The 16,561-nt window shown below is 45.5% G+C and overlaps 1 protein-coding gene across 1 annotated transcript in view; it reads right to left on the minus strand.

The window, feature by feature from the left end:
* zfpm2a (zinc finger protein, FOG family member 2a) overlaps positions 1-16,561 on the minus strand; it is a 126,413-nt gene that overhangs the window by 63,555 nt on the left and 46,297 nt on the right. The window contains exon 4 of the mRNA XM_056444751.1: positions 6,571-6,695. Coding sequence (XP_056300726.1) covers positions 6,571-6,695 — 125 coding nt within the window. The remainder of the gene's footprint in view (positions 1-6,570; positions 6,696-16,561) is intronic.

The raw sequence follows: 16,561 nt of genomic DNA on the forward strand, positions 1-16,561 counted from the left end.
CAACCAGTGGAGGGTTAGGGTTAGGGTTAGAACTGGGTTAGGGTCTGACTGAGAAGCAAGGAGCAGAGCCTTTCAGCCATGCACAGTGACTCTGGAAGAGCAGGCCTGGGAAATACATGTGAACAGCAATAAAGAAAATAAAAAAACAGTAGCTGTGAGTTTCTTTCATCCATCTGCCTCCCAAACGGACATCAATGTCAGACTGATCTGCATTGCCAACAATATAAGGGCTAACTTAATAAAATTGTCTTTGATGCCCCCTTTCCCCCCCCCCTTTTTTTTGTAACGCAGGAACATGAAAACCATCGATAAACGGCTTCGATACATATATGGATGACAGCGAGCAGAGCCAGATAATTACCATTTTACCCATCTGAGAGACCCGAGCCCTGATATTGGTTTAAACCCAAGAAATAATTGATGCATGCAATCACAAATTGGTTCTCCGCCTAAAATTTGGGCCCATTATTTCATCAGACGGAGCCACGTTCTTTGTGCCAAAATTATTTGTGTGTCCAACGCTAGAAATTCAAATCCTGTTAGTCCTGATAGTGTCTGGCGATTTAAAAAAAACACACACAACAACCCCGTATCCAAGACAGTGTGACTTACAGCCAGAAAGCACAGGGCCACCTTTCAATGCAAACATAAATCAAAATGCTATTTATTTAGTTTAATGGTTTGTTTGTTTGTGTGCACGTGCATGCGTGCATATTGCTGGATGTGTGTGTGTGTGTGTGTGTGTGTGTGAGTGATTTAGCAGCTAGGCTACACAGAGGTCCTATCCTGAGGTGCCTTCTTGCATATGTAATTGGATGTTACTGTAAATAATTGCCTGGGCATGTGCCAGTGTGATGATGGTGATGATTTGTGTCTGTGTGTGTGTGTGTGTGTGTGTGTGCGTCGGCTCATGTGAGACTGTGTGTGTGTGTAGAACGTTTGTGCACGGTTCTGTTCGCATGTGTGTGGGGTGTGTGTGTGTGTGTGTGTGCGAGCGCATCTGCCCCATCCGTACTCCACTCTCAAGTCCCACTGATTCTCCTTTGCAGCCATGTTGAATCCTCTTTCCTTATCAGCCGAGCCCAGGCTGCATCGGGCTCTCCTTGCTATGACAGAGGCTACAACAATAGGCCTGCGATACCGCTGCTTAGCGCTGCGTTTCGGAGGGGAAACCTGCCACGGGCGCAGATTAACTACAACACACACATGCGCACACGCGTACACACACACACACACACACACACACACACACACACACACACACACACACACACACACACACACACACACACAAAATAGATTGCAGCTTCCAAAACAAAACATTTTTCAGAATGCCTCCTCTTGATTAATGAAGCAGTGACAAGAAGAAAAATATAATTTCTGAAACAGAAAAATCCGCCGCCACTTGTTAAAGTTTAGGGGTAGCTCACAATAAACATATTGGGAAGGGAGAGGGGGGGGGCGAAGAGGAAGGGGGGTGAGATAAATGGCTTGAGTGATGGGCTGAATAATTTCTAGAGCATCCTTTTTTTTTTGGACAGGCCCATATTCCTACCGCTGTACTAAATTACACAATAATCACAGTCCATCGGCTGACAGCCCCCCCCCCCCCCCCCTCTGTCCCAGGTGAAAATTAGGACAGTATCTTGACATTGTTGCTCTTCTGTAGTCTACAAGCTAAAGCTCTCTGTTCACAGACCCATAAAACACAGCAGGCGCTAGCACACACACGTACAGCACGACCCAAAATAAAACACACACAGACACACACGCACACACATGCACACACACACACACAAACAACAAACACACATTGTGCACATGTGCAAGCGTGCAGGCGTTTAATGGCTCTGCTTTCATGCGACACCAGTAGATTCAAAGAATATATAAAAGCTTCATTTTGTATGGTAAGATATTCAAAACGAAAAATATTCCAACTATATAATATATAATATATATGTGTGTGTTGGCAAACACATAACTATGATTATGATGACTTTTCATTCAATGCATTATTATACATTATTTGCCTATAGTGCTTAGTGACTTTTATTAAGCCCTTGGAACCTTAGTTTCAGGCCTCTAGCATTTCATCATAACCTATATTCTCAAATAAGCTCCTACACAACAAGTAAATAAAGATGGAGGACTAGATAAAACCGCATATATCTTGATCTGGAATTGTGCAAACTGTGTGCGTTACAATTACCATGTCATTTGCACTAAAAGGCCCTCAAAACACATGCAGACTCATTACAGTGCACCTTGACTAAGCCCCGGTAATTAGCATTGGTAAGGCATTGTAGGAGAGGCGGCAACACCCTCATCAACACACATTTACAACCCAGCTCTAAATCTGCTGCTCATTAATAGCTCGCCTCCCAATCAATTACTAACACCTACAATGGGAGCCAGGCTCACCGGGGCCAGGCCTCTCACTCCAGGCCTCCTCTCGGTTCTGTCCGGCGTCGGTAATTACCTCTTTTAAGAAGACACCTGCTACTCAATAGCTTCGACCCAGACTGTTAATTTAGCCACGTCCGTAGCAGACATTTCTGTCGGAGTGTCACTATTAATTTGCGTTAATTTGTGACAGAAAGAGAGAGAGAAAAAGAGAAAGAGAGAGAGAGAAAGAGGAAGCCGGGGCTGAGGCGTTTTCGGCAGCCGGGGCTGAATGTGCTCGTCGCTCACCTGCGCCGGCGCTGCGGCTGTAATTGGAGTCTAATGGTCTGATTGATCAGTGAGAGAAGTGAGGGATGAGACGGCACTCTGGCAGCTCCATCAGTCAGACAGAGAGGAGAGGAGACGAGAGGAGTGGAGGCGGAGGAGGAAGAGGAAGCAGCTGACGACAGCAGCACATGCGCCAAACTCTCGGGCGACTTATTCGTTTTCGCTCACTTGTTTTCTATTGTCTTGCTTCTGTGCCTCTCTCGTCAACAGAGAGCTCCGACCCGGGTCCCGGTCCTCAGTCTTGAGCTCAGACTCTGGTCTCTGTCTGTCAATCCAGTTAAGAGCCTTCTGTCGGCTGCCTTACATCTCCTTCTTATCGTCTTTAGAAGATGTTACGTGTGGAAACCACTTCTGTATTTCGACTAAAAAACGTCTCAAATCTGTGTGTGATCTAAGAATGATAAAGACCACAGCGAGGCATATGAGCTGCCCCGATACAGGTCTGCAACAGCAATAACTATAATAAGTATAACTCCGGAGCCCTTGGGGTCTACAGACCTGCCACGGCCGACCCATCAGCTGTGAAATCTGCTTTCCTCTTTGATAAACGGTTGAGATGTGACCCTATCTCTGTCCTGCAGATGCCCAGATTTCCTGTCATGCTTTCCCCCCTGCCTCCTCTCTCTCTCTTTTCTCTCTCTCTCTTTTTCTCTCGCTTTACACCTCTCTTTCCAGGCCTGTCTGGACAACCGTGCGTAACACTCTTTCTCCGGCGCCATCCATCACTCCCGGGGGCCGGCTACGGAGGCCTGTCGTCCACCAGCAGGCGTTACGCTCCCGTTCGCTACCTCCAGGGACCAGTAGGCCCCTCCCCTCCCCCTCCTCCCGTCCTCGCCCACCTCCCTCCATCAGACTCCGGCCAAAACGGCTCCTGCTCCAGTTTAATGCAAACGGTTCTGCTTAAGTTCACAGGATTTTCATTATGTACTGGGAGCCACTTTTAGGAGACGTTACACTTTCAGGCGCCGTGGCAAGGATCGAGGAACGAACCCGTGGCAGGTGCGACCAAAATAGCCTGACCTCCAAAAATAGCCTGACCTCCAAAAAGCCGTATCTGAAACATCGCGTCTGGAGGCAGAGGGGTAAAATATGTTTGACTTCAGAGAGGGCATATCAATATCTCACGGTCATGTGTTTCATTCACGAGAGAGGTGTCGCTCCTGCCATATACCTGGCGCCTTGGGGTAATTCATTCACCTCAATGGTTTAGAAAAAACTAAGAGAGTAAAAGGAGATTTAATAGTCTGTGGAGGTCACACTGCATAAGAATGACTGAGAGCTGAAGCAAGGAGCCTTTATTTCTACCTCAAACACTTTCTGCCTGCCTTCTGACCCATCTCCTGGCTTCTTCTTCTTCTTCTTCTTCTTCTTCTTCTGCTCACTTTTACATTTGTTCTATTTACTTCCCTATACTTCTCCAGGTGAGGCATCAGGGTTTGTTCCCCCGGTCCATATTGCACAACTCCCTTACCTCCCACTGAAATAACTTGAGATAAACGCAGCATACACGTGACAGATGTTGCCAACGGCTGCATGTTTTAACAAGGCAACAGCTCAATAACCAGAAGTTTCATTAAAAAAATATATATATATAAAAACTATGCTACTGTAAATGAGATGATTCCCCCGTGATGTGGCTAAATACGAGGAATGGGCTGATATTCGTATGGCCTGTTCTATGTCCAAGAAACAAAGTAAAAAGTTTCACTGAACCCTGAAAGGAGCCTGGGTAAGAAAAGCAAGCCGTTGGGTTGACCCAGCCTTTAATGAGAGATAGTGAGAAGCTGCTAACAGCCAGTACCCAGAAATTTAGCAGAGGAGGGCAAGCGGCAAAGCACTGAGAGGGCCCCCCGGGAGGATAGACACACATGAGATCCTTAAAGGCAATATGCCAAAGTATCTTCCTCTGTTTTTAATTGCGAGGGAGGTTTGGCATATTTGGTAACCCCTCCACAGCCTATTACAGGTGATGACCAGCACCTGCTCGCTTAAAAACCTGAGGAGGATCTGTATGAATTCCTCAGGGGGTAGTTAGTTAAGAACGTATCACTGTAGCCAGGAGCAACGATCAGCGTATGCATCTAGTTCAGCTGGGTGATGGATCTGTAAAGTTTGTGTCTGTGAAAAGCAGACGGGCAACAAAGAGATTCTCAAAAGATAATTTCCGCGTGAGTCAGCGGGGTCATTTGAGGGACGCTTGAAGGGTTGGTTTCAGGGAAATTCACGAGAAGTATATGGAGTGAGTTACTTTGAGAGGCGGCTTGAGGTGTTGCTCTGTCAAATCACTTTTCCGCCCAAGGATAACTGGCTTTACCCTGAGAGAACCCATATTTCATGGTTATAATACGGCCAGGGTTATTGAAAGCCACTGATGACTTCAAAACGCCGAGGGGAGCTTAGAAAACAGTTGAAGAACTGCTCCAAAAATGATTTAGTAAAGTGTAAGGAAAAAAAAACCTTGGGGCGGATGGGAGGGGAGAGTCTGAAAAAAATCCTCACAGACTTTTCCTTATGTTTCTTAACAGGATGAATGTGAGCTTGGTTAAGATTTTAATAGGAATTTCTTAATTAATCCAAATGCAGAGTGGAATATGAACCCCGTGGAGGAGCTCGTCCCTCCACCGGAGCAGCAGGTCAACACCAGCCTCTTTGAAGGCTGCTGTGTGCCGAATAACATTTACAAAAATGGATTGTGACTTCATTCAGTTGAAGCCTGGACAGAGCTCAAAATCCAGCAATCAAAGCGTTTTGTCATGCAATATGCAGATTAAGTGGTTGAAATGGATGCACTTCAAAGGGGGCCATTGGGTCCCAGGAGAGCCACCTCAATGGGTTTGAATGCCATGGGGATTGTCATTAATACGGACTTTAGATGTACAGTAGGACCATCGTGTTCCCATGGCTGCCAGAGGCAAAAAATATACAAAATAAATTAATCTAATCATCCCTTCAGTCCTCCAAACAATTTTTAATTAGGCATACTTTATAAAGAGACTAGTGGCTTACTAATGATTAATATAGTATTGCTACTTAATATTTTAAAGCAAATGGTGAGTAAAGACATAATTCGGGCTCTCAGTTGGTAAAAGTGTGTTCACATCCTCTTTCACTGCTGCATGTCATGCTCTGTCTTTTAACTCATCACCACACCAATGGGCAGTTTGCCCTTTTCCCACAAAGTGCTTCAGAGCTTCCAATTATAACAGCATGTAAAGTGTGCCTCATTATACACCTTACATAGTAAAAGATCCAAACAGGGCGTGGATGGTGAAGTCCACGACACATGCCTTCATTTAATCTGGTCCTGATTACTGCATTGCTCCTTTCACTCGTTTTAACTACGATTTGTACATCTTGTAACCTGGAACCAGATTCTAGCTGCTTTACATGGGTCTCTGTTGGTTTTAGGGTTGACATGTCTGCTACAGCTTAAAGCGTTGCATGACCATTGAAGACCAAACAAGAGCAACCTGAGATCCTCTGGCAGAGATTTGATACTTTCTGTTTCAGAGCATTCCTATAGCAGCAAACACCAAGATATAGTGGAGTAACGTCTACCTGAGCAGAGAAGGAAATCACCCTGTGTGTTTGTGCTGTTAGCACTGTTAGCTTCCAGCCTCTGGCTCAGCCATCTTGATGTTGAGAGTCATATGGAGGCAATACATGTTGTATTCTGCACCTTTAAGACTCCAGAACTCTGGATAAGATTTGTTGAGCTGTATTTAGTAACTTCAGATCCATATTGTCTTATCCAGTCAGTCATCTCAGCCTCTCTTGTTGTGGTAGACTGATATTAAACATTCACCAATGATAGAGCAGTTGACTAGAACAAGGACGTACCAGGACAATGCTGTCGATGTTCATCTCGATCTTCCCCTCGAAGGGTCCCCATGTCGTCCCCACGGGGAGTTGATGCCGGCAGTGGACACGACGTTCGCCTCCTTTAAGGAAGCCGTCCAGCTCTCCTAAAAGAAAAAAGAGAAAAGAAACGCACACCAGAACCCAAAGCAGTCAGACATCTATGAAGCACATCGGGTTCCACATCAAATCACAGTGACGTTCATTGAGCTGTCCTCTCTCCTCCAACCAACAGCACATCATTGCCTCACAGCCCCCGCGGTAAACAGCCAAGGTAAAAGCCAAGCTTTTTTATTCCTGAAGCAAATCCAGCGAGCATCCATCTGATGGTGTTCCTCCGACACGTAGCGCGCTAACCTGACTTGAAAGGTGTCTTGTGTTGAGATAATCTCTGTGAGCTAGTGCAGGCCTATTTCTGTTGGGCCCTTGTTAGTGCTGTGCAGAGCTCCAGTTAATTAACCGTGAAACCGGATAGCGCGGTTAGAACTACCGGTGCTCACCTCCCTGTCGCCCCTCTCACTGTCTTATCTCTGAGATTGAGTGAACTTTTTCAGATGGTGATTAATCAAATAGTTATGATAAACCCAGGCCGTGACATAGTTTACAAGAGAGGATGTTTTTTCCTGTGTGTGTGTGTGTGTACACATGGGAGAGTTCTCAACTGTACATTTCCAACCGGTTGCCTTGACAACCCAGATTGGTCTTGTTAGAGGAAGTGTGAGGAATCAGGATCTGTAGCTTCTGTAAATTCCTTCTGAGTTCATGAACTTCCAAGACCGAAGAAGTTCCATCAACTACAACTCAGGACAGAGTGATGTTTTAGCCTTTTATTTTATTTTATAACAGATAACCGCTTGATCATTGGAATAATATTTTGGGGGGCCAAAGATCCGGGATCAGCTGCCATTATTATTCTGAGATCCTCCTGGAGTAAGAACTGACATTCAAGCAGGAAGCCAACCCGCCAAATAATCCTGATGTATTATTATTATTCAAACAAACTCTACACGAGTTGTTAACATTGTGTCTCTTTAACCTATTTGTTCACACGTGTGGCTAATAGGTATTCAAGGCATTGTGAATGAGTCGAAGTGATTGTTGAACTTTTCTGATGCGTTGACTGTATAATGACCTATTCATCCTGTTTCACTGTGTAAATATCAGCCGTGTATCTGCGGGCCATTGTGTCCGTCTGTTGTGCTCATATGGAAATGTGCGCTTATGTGCTCCTTTGCATGCATAAACACAATCGCTCAGCGTTACTACCTGCCACATATAACGCACGGGCTGATCATATACTCAACGGTGGTGGTCACAAAAAGCTAAATGTCACCCATAATTAAAAAAAAAAACGGTTCGAACAAATAAAAAAGAAGAAGATATCTGTGCAACTCCAACAAACGGTCTGAACACATCGTCGTATTCAAGAAAAAAGGAGGCACAGTTTTGGAACAACCCATAAGTACGATCATCTGGACGGCGTGATCTCTCTTTCTTTCCCCTCCAGTGTTCCTGCTGCTGCATGCTGTCTTCATCGGTGCTGCGGTGCAAGGTGGGTAAGCTCATTACAGAGAAATAATTAAACATCAGTGCACAGCTGGTCGTCATCACGGAGAGCAACAGCCACCGCTTGATGCATTCTGTTTGTCCTCAGATAAGACCCACGGCCTTTAACCGCTTGGATGCCACTTCCTGTTTAGCCCCGCTTGACAAACGGCACCAGCCATCCCCAAGCCAACGACTCGGTGTCCTTTTCCTTTACCCTTTCTTTCTTTCTTTCTTTCCTTTTTATTTCCCGGGTGCTTGGAATTAAAAAAAGGGGGTACTGGGTAGTGGGGATCCAAGAAGGATGGGTTTTGGGAGGGGAGGGGTGGGGGGGGCTACGTTTCAATTTGTGTGGTTTGTTGTCCGCCATGTTTAGGTGCCAGTTGTGCGTAATGTTGCCTGAGGACCTTGGCTCACAGATGGCTCGTCACATCTGTTGCAGAAACTGGTGGAAGATCTCCACAAAAACACCCCGTGGATGAATAATGACTTCCCTCCGTGCACGAGTATGTTCTCTATATGAGCATTTACAGGTTTGGTGACACAAGTGTAAGAATATGCTCCTATGTTCTGTTACCAACCAGGAAACCTCTTACAAGACCCCCAACAACTCCATCACAAATGCATTTTGTACAAGTACAGAATGGTTTAGTCCGTCAGGAGAGCTCATGTTGGGCTGTGAGGAGATTTAACGACCTCAGCGCCTGTTCCTCATCGTCCAATTCTCAAATGCCACGCGCGTTGGCAAAACGAAGCCCATGATGTGGGCCACGAGCTGTACCCACCCTAAACTACCCCCCACCCCAGACCCTCTCCTCGCCACCTTCACCCTCTGCAACCCCCCACCCCCTCCTCGATAAGATCATCTGTCGCGTCGAGTCTAGGGTCTGTTCCTGCACTCCACAGATACTTGGCAGACCAATGAATGTCCCTTTGTGTGTGGAGATCCTCCTCAGATAGCACACAAGATGCTCCACGCTGGCATCTGTTTGCTTTTTTTCTTCTTCAAATGTGTGTCCTGTTTCTTTTTTGTCAACTTGTATAGAGCTCATTTCTCGCCTTCAATGGCATACGACTGAATGTTAATGAGGACCTCAGGGGCCATGATTTAAATAAATAAATGGGTATGGACTAACAGACAGTGACCCTAAAAGAGCTCAACTACCACTTTCCACTCTGAAATAATATTATTTTCTTTCTCAAAGCAATTAGGCTGACTGGCATATTCAAACCTTAGATATACTGGTACCAATGAAACCAATTCTATATCAATGATAATTCAATACATATATAGATGTTTGCTTTAATTTGTGAACGTATTTGGTAGCTTTAGAAATAACAAAGTTCTGTAGATTTTCACAGAAATAAAGTATATTTGATAAATTCTGTTTTGGGACATCAAAAAAACAAAAAAACACTACACATTTAATCGGAGTGCTATAATGTCGATTTAAGACTGGAATATTCAATTCAATTCAATTCAGTTTATTTGTATAGCCCAATTTCACAAATTACAAATTTGTCTCGGAGTGCTTTACAATCTGTACACATAGACATCCCTGTCCCAAAACCTGGCATCGGATCAGGAAAAACTCCCAAATAACCCTTCAGGGGAAAAAAGGGAAGAAACCTTCAGGAGAGCAACAGAGGAGGATCCCTCTCCAAGATGGACAGGTGCAATAGATGTAATGTGTACAGAATATGAATTCCTCTTTACCCTAATTCTTGGAAATGCAATGATGGATTCACATTTCACCGTCGAATGGTTTCATTAATGTACATGAAGTTAAAGTCTGAATCTTCTTAATACAATTTCAGGCCAGGAGTGAGGGTTCTACGAATGGTCAGAGATGACAAATGACATCATCAACTAGCAACCACAGATTAACATTTGTTAAAGCAATGGGTCTGAATTTGACTTCTCCAACTAGTTCAAAGAACCAACTTCAAGGACAAGTAATTGCCTGAGTCAAAAAAAGAAAAGGAAAGGAAAGGTTTACTTCACGTTTATTTCCCAGTAATTTTGAGCATATGAACAAGGAGCGAGAGTTATGAGGAAACAAAGAACGACAACAGCAGAGACAAGTAAGGGAACATGTGTTTGAGCTTCACAAGACAGAGGCTCCTCTTGATATAAAGAGTACTACTTTTGAATCAAAGCAAATAAATGTCTGCTGTTCAAAGTTCAATAACCTGTGCGTGGCAATTCACAGAAGTATCTGAATCCCAGTCATCTCCGTCGAGAGGAGAGCCTGCAAATGGGCTATAAATTAATACACGGTGAGAGAGGCATATGGGGTGAAATGGAATGTACGGTATCGGTTCAACAAAAGGTGCCACATCTTTAAAGCAGATATGTGATATGAAATTTTACAGCTGAAGGAGAAATGTCATCGAGCTTTGATAAGAGAGCGATGAACTTTCTCCCCCGCCCCCATAGCCAATCCGCTATTATCGGGCCCGTGTGAGCAAAATGCATCATTTATAACCCACAGCCCACGCTATTATCTTTGAGAAGGGCACTTGTTTTAAAACAGGGGAGGACCCCCACCGCCAGCATCTCCTTCAGCCTCCTCCATCTCCCACACACCCGCCGAACCCGTCTGCTGAGCAGTTGACAAGCGCAAGCGTTTGGTCATGTGACAAAGGGGGAGGCGCTGAGGGTGTTATTTGGTAGCAGGATTTACCTCTTCAGGTCGAGCTGGTGTTCAGGGTGTGGAAGGTTTAGGGGTGAACTAGTTTAAAAAAGCTAAAGAGATTAGGGTATTTTAGCTGTGACACTCCACCCGGGCTGAGCAGGAGGTGGGGTGGGATTCGGTGGGGGGCACCCTCGGCTGGAGGACTCCCACTAGGTCATTGCAGAAGGAGCCAACAATGCCTGCAAAGTATTGTGGCACAGCTAGGAATACAGGTGTTTGAGCCCCTTTGCTAAAGGATGCTTCTGAACAGTGGCGGTGCGTCCATAGAGGGCGCTAGGGCGCTGCCCCTCTTAAAATGTTGAGATGAAAAAAAAGAAGAAGAAAAAAATATTATATATCCTGTCAAAAAACATTATATACCAAATCATTTAAATAGCAAATATACCGTGTTGACGCGCTAAATGTGTGTGGGAGACCGTCAGCCTGTCAACAACCACTTAAGTTAAATGTGACATAAATAATATATCGCCACTCATCCTCACGGAGAGAAGCCCGTCCCCATTTTCGGGGCGCTGGCCCAACGTGTGTGTGTGGCAGCGAGCAAACATTTCACGGTCGTTTCAGCAAGGAGGGCTTCTCATTGGCGGATGAAACGTGAATCTTGGGGCGCAAAAATGTGCGCCCTGGCCAATGACATCGTTTCTTATTTCACGTGACTGGACTATTCGGCCAATCGGAGATCGGTATCGTTCCCTCAGCCCAGAGAGCTCCACAGAGCTACGCGAGCAGGTTGCTCACCGGAGCTGGTTAGCTGGAGGCTCAGTGAGTAATGCGCTGTTTAGTTTCCCCTGTCTGTTGTTCCAAAGTCCTGGGACTGAAACTCTCTGGACTACAACAGGGTGAGGGATCTAAAGAGCTTCAGACAGGTGTAAAGCACAAATCTTGCCGCAGTTATCTAGCTAAGAGCATGAAGCTAACTCGCTAACAGCCTGAAGCTAACCCTGTTTACAGTCAGCAGAAGGAGACCGAACTGGCATCGAAAACACAATGAAGAAGTTCTGAAAAACAGACACATTCCCTCAAGAATAATGGAAACAGGCTCGTCACAGACATGATTGACTTTAACCAGAGAGTTATTGAGAAGTTTGACCACTTTAAAGAGAGGAGGCTACTTTTCTTTACACGGAGTGGGGTCTACTCTGTCAAACACCCAATGTAACATGTGATCTCTTTCTGACTCTATTCTGCTCTGAACCTCTTTCATGTGAGGGTGAAACTCTTTTATTTTGCAATCCTCTGAAACCCAACCCAATGTTTCTTAAAGCTGCTCTGAACCTCTCATGCCCAAAGTTACAGTGTGTTGGTAGTTGTTATTGAACAGTGTTGAGCACGGTGTTTTCTTGAAATAAAGCTTTGTTTTTTACAATACTCTACTCAAAACCTCTTTTCTTCTCATTGTTGAGTGCTATTTAAACCGCGTTGCCCAACTGCGCCCCCCCACCCCCCAAATTCACCAGCTGCCACTGCTTCTGAATACAGGAATACTGATTATGTTCAAAATGTCTGACGTCTACAATATCTCTGCATGGCATGAATAAAGCAATAGCAAAACACTTTTTTTGAAAAGAGTACCACCCCTTCAATCCCTGGCTACAGCTAACAGCTGGTTAGCACAACAACTAGAAACAAGGGGAAACAGCTAGCCTTGCCCTGCTTGAAAGTAACAACCCTCATCTCTAAAGCTCACTCGATCACTTCTAATATCTTTCTTTTTATTTCCTACAAAACACTATTTTTTTACATTATTTTTGACAGTTTATTATTTATTGGCCGGGCGACAGCTCAAGTTTCAAGTTTCAAGTTTCAAGTTTTTTTATTGTCACATCCCCTTTTATACAAGTATAATCGGTTTGTGAAATTCTTATGTGCAAAACACCCGACAGCAGTAGCAGACTAAAAAAAGAATAAGAATGAGAATAAACTATACAATATCCACACAAAAAAAAGAAGAAAGTATTAACAATATATATATAAAACAATGTAATAGAATATACATCATGACAATATATATATATAAAACAATGTAATAAATCAATCAATAAATTCTATCAATAAATCGTTCGTCTGACAATCCGAATGGGGAGTTGTTGTTTTACAAAGGTTAAACAATTAAAATATAATATGTTAAAGTAGCTGGTTGGTGGACCATGTTCCCGTTGGACTGAGCTTCCTGTTTGCAGTCTTTGTGCTAAGCTAACCTACCTGGCTGCTAGTACTGGCTGTGGCCTTGTATTTAACCGCCAGATAAGAGAGTGGTATCAATCTTCTCATCTCACTCTCTGCCGCAGAGCAAACACTATTCCTTTGATGGAAAGGCAGACCTTATGTGCAGGTCTGCGAGGCCCCTGTGACAAGCGACATGCCCACCCACCCCGACCTCCACACACTTCGGCACACTACTTCCTGCTTTGGCACTGAGAGTTGGGAGTGCGATCGTCCCCTATGTATGTCATTCTTATGGTGGACACTGGACTCTGTGTCGATGGGGATCTGAAGCTAACCCAGGATCTTGCCCTGCCCATGACCCTCTCTGATTTTGAAGTTAAGCTGCACACACACACACTAACTCACACACAACTTGGCCCTGCGGTGCATTGCCGACACCCACACTGTCAGTTCGATGTCATTGAACAATTGAAAGTTGTGAAGTGCTCCACTTCATCACAAAAAGCCCGGAGAAGTTAGCAGTTGACAACGATCTCGGAGACATCCATCTTTGGAAAAGCGCTGCAATTTCCCCCTTGATAGCATGTAAAGGGAAACAGCAACACCTAAAGAATGGCTGTCCTCGCGCCCAGATATCAGCGCTATCAGCCGGCTGCATCTAGAGGACACATGCCACTCCCGCTGGAATCTGATCATTTAAAAATGCTTTTCTTAAAATTTCAAAACCATCAGAAGGACATTACTCCACCTGAGGGTGTCAGGATGAATGAGTAATTGGTGGTATGTGTGTCGGGGATGCATGTATCTGAGACGGAGGATGGATAACGGGGACTACGACTTCGACTGCAAGTTGCTATTTTGTCTGTTCAGTCATAAATAAAGTGTGTAACACAACGTGTGACGTGGAATAGCTGGAAGGAAATATAGGTAGGAGATTGCTTTCAAAGATATTTATGTGAGTGTGCTGTGAAACATCTAAACAGGCAACTCCATAGCAATGTACACAAGTAAACATTAACACCTCCGAGTCTTTGAGGTTAATTCAGGAAGAGCCTATTTTTAAAGTGATCCTGAATCTCCTCCCAAGTCAATTACCAGGCTGCATCTCCCCCTGGGTAACGGAGGGAATTCTGTTTTTATTTCCTGGGTGACCTAGTTGTCTTTTGTGAGTAGGTTTTAGCCAGAGCAGTTTGACAGTCAACAGATAAGATGGATTAAGCTTCTTTTTTTTCTCATCCAGTTTTGATGTGAACAGCGTAAAAGCGGGTTAAATCGTTGAGTTTCAGGAGTATTTTTAAAATGCCTGGAGATAGCGCGATAGAGGAGCTAAACCTAAGACTTGGGCCCCGGAAAGGTCAAGGTCGGCGCTTTGGAACAGCTACCCGGCGACTGCGAGGGCCAAGCTCTCGTCTCTCTGGGAGCGAGCGGAGTGCGGCGGCCGAGCCCACCTCTCATCGCGCCCAGAAAAGATACACGGAGGGAGTGAAACAAAATCCTGGCGAGAACTCGACAGGCGGCATCAAAGAGCAGCGCACCCCTCGCCTTGTGTGTGTGTGTGTGTATGGTGGTGGTGGGGGGGGGGGGGGCTGTGTGTGTAGAAGAGGAAGGGGGCTGTTTAGTACTTGCCTTGCATTTGCGTGAAGAAGATGTGTGTGTGTTTGCCTGTGTGTACACTGTAAAATATCGCTCCCTCCATGAGCAACTATAGCTCCATAATTATGTTTTGATTATTTGCCAGCACTAAAATAAAACAGCAATTAATCTGTTGATGTAAGACAGAAAATAGAAGCGCGGCGCTGATGCTAAACAACCCAGTTCACAGCGCCACAGTGAAACAAAACCATAGTTTGAGAATAGAATGTGGGCGACACCACCCCTCCACCCTGCCTCCACCACCACCCCCCAGAAAAAGCCTGATCAGAGGCGTGCTTAACATGCGCACAGGAGCTAACAGCGGTATATTCACGTGACGCGGGCTCGGCCAATTCTAGATCCCTTTGATTTTATTAATTTTCTTAAGCCTTTGCGCTGAAGAGGCCGCTTGAGAGAAGACGGGGAAGAAAAAGGTGAACAGAAAATAACAATAGCCAAATCAGAGCGGTACAGCGGGGTCGGACAGCGCCGGTTTATCGCGTGTCACATCTGGCCCCTTTGTGGGGAGGGTTTTTGGGGGTCGGGGGGGCTGGAGACGTTTTTCTGAGGGGACACATTCAGACACATTTTTGTGGACGTCTATTCCCCCCACTGCTCCTCATGTCGGTGACAGGGGAGAGTAATCCTATACACAGGCTGCTATTGTGAAATGAGAAACTAGCCTCCACCACTGCCAGAGACCAGATGCACCTCTCTCTCTCTCTCTCTCCCTCTCTCCCCCTTCTCTCTCTCTCTCTCCCTCTCTCTCTCTCTCTCTGTCCTAATCTGTAAACGACTTAAAGGAGCCTTATCTCCGGGCTCTTCTGCTTCATTTCATGCTTGATTTACTTTAATTTGTCTGATAGGGCACAAGGATTTGGAAATGGCCCATCTTTCACTGGAAAATGTTCTGATTTTTCTCCGTCATTGTTATGTGGAGGTTTTTGACTTTTCTCTCTTCCTCTCTCTCTCTCTCACTCCTCCTCCTCCTCCATCTCCATCTCCTTGTTCCCGCTCTCTCTTCCTCCATCATCTCTCTCTTCTTTCTTCCCTTTAGAGGTGAAAGAGTAAGGGGGGTTGGGGGGTTTGGATCTTGCTCCAGTGCAACAGTCTGTTTGAGTGCATTTAGATTTGAGCTAACACGGCGGAAGCACATTTTTTTTTCTTCATTCTCCACAAGGTGTGATTTTGTGATGGGGGGCGACTGGCGGACGGCGGAGCGGCGTTTTCCTGTTCAGCTCCACATTGAGGCCGCGGGGCAGCCGAGTGCTTCAAACCACAAAGATCTTATGTTTAGGTGAAGAGACGACTGGCCCCTCCCGTTCAGTGAGATAAAGTTGCCCCACAATGAGGACAGGGACGAGCGGATGCCTCCAGTTCTTTTTCCTGCCGGCGGAACTCAAGTGCCTGCATGTCTGTCTGGCTACTCCCGTCACCAAGACCTCCCCCCCCTACTTCTATATAGTGACTGAATGACAGTAGAGTGAGCTACGATTAGCGGAGCTCATATCGTACCAGATCCGGAATAATCTCCATCCCCTCCCACCAATGAGCAAAAGGCGCAGGGGCGGCGAAAAGAAGTGAGGAGAGGAGAGAAAAGTAGCCGCTCGCTCCACCGGCCTCCTGAGAGGCCGAGTGGAAACAGATCCACTCTCATTCAACTGGAGTCAGTCGGGCTCGTCTGAACAGTGGCCGACGGGAAGAAGGGAGGGCGATCAAAGATAGGCCTCCCACGTCTGTATTAAACAATAAAAGTCCTTCTTAACGTCATGTCGTTACTAACCACACCCCCGAACACAGCGTGCAGAAATACATGGGTAACCTCACACACACACACACACACACACACACACAACACACACAGAGAGAGAGAGAGAGAGAGAGAGAAACAGGGAGGCCATTGAAATTCATCTCACAGCCTGAATTTACTT

The sequence above is a fragment of the Pseudoliparis swirei genome, chromosome 22 (assembly GCF_029220125.1).
Source record: "Pseudoliparis swirei isolate HS2019 ecotype Mariana Trench chromosome 22, NWPU_hadal_v1, whole genome shotgun sequence".
Taxonomy (NCBI): Eukaryota; Metazoa; Chordata; class Actinopteri; order Perciformes; family Liparidae; genus Pseudoliparis; species Pseudoliparis swirei.